Here is a 3,581-nt window from a genome sequence, read left to right as displayed (position 1 = left end):
ATCCTAGGCAAAGACCCTGCCATCTCATGTGTTGGTAGTTCATCTAGACCAAGTGAGGAGATAAATCTGGATGCAGCTATAAACGTAGATAATTTCTGGTGATGTAGTGATTATAGTTATTTAGTTGTTCCCATGTTGCATTGTGAGTTTGTGACTCAATTAATGTTGCAATCTAGACAAAATTTGAATTCATAACCATATGGATTTGTGTGTAATTGTGTTCCATTCTTAGTGGAAGTCCGTAATTTGTATCTTCAGAATCTATGTTTAATGATGTTTCATACTTGTTAAATGTATTTTTAATATAAAAAATAAATTAAACTTTAAAAATAAAAATCTTATAGGATTTGGATCCTATGATCCGATCCTGCTCGGCAAAGAAAAAGGATCCTACCTAGGATCCCAATCTAAAAACCTTGCTGATAATCTCGCTATCAGGTTGGCCGCACCAAACACATTGTGTTCTATGCCATAACCAGCCAAAGACGGTTTCACATCAATGCTTACATTGCCCTTTCACCACGCAAGTGCGGCCGCACGCCATCTCCACTTAACCCCCACATGTCTCAACTGCGCACTACTCCTCGACACATGATTGATGGCGCGACATTTCGCAGGCAACGCCTAGTGCACACCGTAGAGACCTTAATGGTGCTTTGATTTATATATTATGGAATGTTTGGAAAGAAAGAAATTGATGAATTTTTCATAACTCTACTATACAGCCGAATGCAGTAGCCAACCTCATAGTCGACGACATCGGTCAAATGACTCGTGCGCTTGTTGTATGGGGTGAAACGGGTAGTGTATAACACTGGGGGTGGCAGCGATGTACAGCCTATTGCCGTCGAATATGGCCTGACTTGTAAACATATTATTTTTGCTCCACTTCTAAATTAATTGAGGCAGAACTCCTGCCATTTCCCGCAAAAAAAAAAGAAGCTAAAAACAGGCCAACCCTCCAAGGTTTCCATTTGGTTTCACTTTGCATCCTCTAGTACCAAAATGTGAGGTTAGCACACCCATCATCTCCTACCAGACAAGTGACATTGCTTATCTGCTTTGATCCATGCAGCCGAAGAGCGAAGCGAATGCGGCGGACTCGTAGCACCATGACCAGCTCTGAAGAAACTCAACGTCATCATGCAGATCAGAGCCCTCTTCGGGGGCCTGTAAGTCTGTAACCAGATATTTTTCCCGCCTTCGCGTCGCATCGCTGCAACGTTTTCGTCAGACTTTCCCTATGCGTCATCACTAGTAGCACAGATCTGCTACTCCCTTGAGCTATCGTTCTCATGATCAGGTGTCGTTCACATGGGCAGAGAGGGGTCGATGTAATTGTAAGTTTCTCTTGTCATTCACAAGACCAGCGAGGTCGATGTAATTGTAAGAACTCTCCAAGTGCCACAAGTTGCAACAAGCCAGACTCGGACCCATTCAGTGCCACTGACTGTTTGATGTATCCTCTGAACTACAGTTTTGAATGGGTTTTCAGTTTTATGTAGATCTTTTCACAAGGCATCACATGTTTTTATCTCCATTTGTCACTGTCAGCACTCAGCAATAGTTGCTGCCCATTTTTTTCAGCGATACCGATACTTGTAGAAAGTTTTTCTTTGGGGGGGGGGGGGGGATACTTGCAGAAAGTTCAGGATGAAATACTTGGTTGAATAACAAATTTTCATTATCCCCCTTTTTTTTCCCGGAGGAGCAGCTCAACACTTGATAAAAATTTCATTGTCACTTCGAATTAGTCGGCAGAAAAATTGTGCACTATATGCAGAAAGACATATAAATAGTTACAATTCATAACACCATGCATATTTCATTGATCAGGTTCCAGAACATGCGTACAAATACACTAGTGGTACATGGTACAACCTGCGATCCCCACGCTCGCTTCAAAAGTACTTGTTCAACCTGCAGTACATACCAATACGTACGTTTACGGTACACGCGACCTCCCACTCGCTTCACCTAGTAACGCACGCGCGCCACGGCAGGCATACATGAACAGAACACGAGGCACACTGCCGCCTCTCATTTGCCGGGGACGAAGTTGGTGGCATACGCCCAGGCGTTGTTGTTGATGGGGTCGGCGAGATGGTCAGCGAGGTTCTGAAGGGGCCCCTTGCCGGTGACGATGGCCTGCACGAAGAAGCCGAACATGGAGAACATGGCGAGGCGCCCGTTCTTGATCTCCTTCACCTTGAGCTCCGCAAATGCATCCGGGTCGTCAGCGAGCCCCAGCGGGTCGAAGCTACCACCGGGGTACAACGGGTCGACCACCTCCCCGAGCGGCCCACCGGCGATGCGGTACCCCTCGACGGCGCCCATGAGCACCACCTGGCACGCCCAGATGGCCAAAATGCTCTGCGCATGGATCAGACTCGGGTTGCCAAGGTAGTCCAGCCCACCCTCACTGAAGATCTGGGACCCGGCCTTGAACCACACGGCCTCACCGAACTTGATGCCGTTGCGGGCGAGGAGCTCCGGGAACACGCAGCCGAGCGCGCCAAGCATCGCCCAGCGACAGTGGATCACCTCCAGCTCGCGGTTCTTGGCGAATGTCTCTGGGTCGGCGGAGAGGCCCGCAGTGTCCCAGCCATAGTCGCCGGGGAACTCGCCGGTCAGGTAGCTCGGGGGTTCGCCGGACAGCGGGCCCAGGTACAGAACGCGGTCGGGGCCGTACCACGAGCTGCCGGATGCCGCCACCTTTGGCTTGACTCCGGTCTTGCGCATCGTGATGCGGCCCTTGCCGAACACATCCCTGGTGCTAGCTGCCGGCTTGCCAGCGAGGGCGCGGGAGGAGAGGGCCATGGTGGTGGCTGCCATGTCGATCAGATCACTCTTGCTTTGTGTTGTGTTTGTGTGTGTGATGACTGATGATTGTATCGCAACACACCAGGTGCTTAATATATACACGTGTATAGGATAGAAGGGCATCATTTTCTGGGCTAGGATTGGCTGGTTGGTTTGGGAGGGAGATGGCTTGGCAGCTGACATGGCACCTGGTGGGCCCAGTGGACAAGAATCCTGGGGAGTGCCACGTAGGAAAGGGCCGAACCAATCAGGAACTGCCACTCGACACTTGGAAAAGAGTGGATGAGATAGGCTTTGGTTGCTGCCACGTGCTTCATGCTACAATTTTTGGAGATTATTGAAGTGTTTGTTTTGATAGATCCCAACGTGTGGCTCCGCGGATAGGTGAATACATTTCAGGTTTTACTGGTAGTCACGCGACTAGATATGCTTTTGTTTGGGGGTTTTCTGTTCCGATTTCTCTTCCGAAAAAATCAAAACCAAAGCCTTCCAAACGATTTTTGATATGCTTTTCAGCTAATCAAAAGCCACTCGATAAGTAGAGTTTGCATGTTGCAACAGGTCGTGTATATATCTCTTTCCGTTTGCTCCCTTGCCTTTTACTGTCGGTCTGCCACATGATCATACATGAACACGACTATAAATGTATTTGCATGTTATAGTTATATAGTATGCACATATATTTTTAGTAAATGTTTTCTAAACAGTCTACCTTTTTCATTTCTAGTTATTAGACATTTAGAGGCCACAAGAGGGAA

At 47.9% G+C, this 3,581-nt stretch overlaps 1 protein-coding gene across 1 annotated transcript; it reads right to left on the bottom strand.

Annotated features, from left to right (window-relative positions):
- Positions 1-1,796: 1,796 nt before the first annotated feature.
- On the bottom strand, positions 1,797-2,900 carry LOC133915287 (chlorophyll a-b binding protein of LHCII type 1-like). Its single transcript, XM_062358395.1, has one exon. It carries the CDS (start codon positions 2,833-2,835, stop codon positions 2,041-2,043), a length of 795 nt encoding a protein of 264 aa, XP_062214379.1. The 5' UTR covers positions 2,836-2,900; the 3' UTR covers positions 1,797-2,040.
- Between the last annotated feature and the right edge of the window lie 681 nt (positions 2,901-3,581).

Source organism: Phragmites australis, chromosome 1 (genome assembly GCF_958298935.1).
Source record: "Phragmites australis chromosome 1, lpPhrAust1.1, whole genome shotgun sequence".
In the NCBI taxonomy this organism is placed as follows: Eukaryota; Viridiplantae; Streptophyta; class Magnoliopsida; order Poales; family Poaceae; genus Phragmites; species Phragmites australis.
The sequence above is the reverse complement of the archived record's forward strand: the minus strand, read 5'-3'. Positions and strand labels throughout refer to the sequence as shown.

Excerpts from the sequence above, each read along its gene's own strand:
- LOC133915287 (XM_062358395.1), bottom strand. The coding sequence starts at position 2,835 with ATGGCAGCCACCACCATGGCCCTCTCCTCCCGCGCCCTCGCTGGCAAG.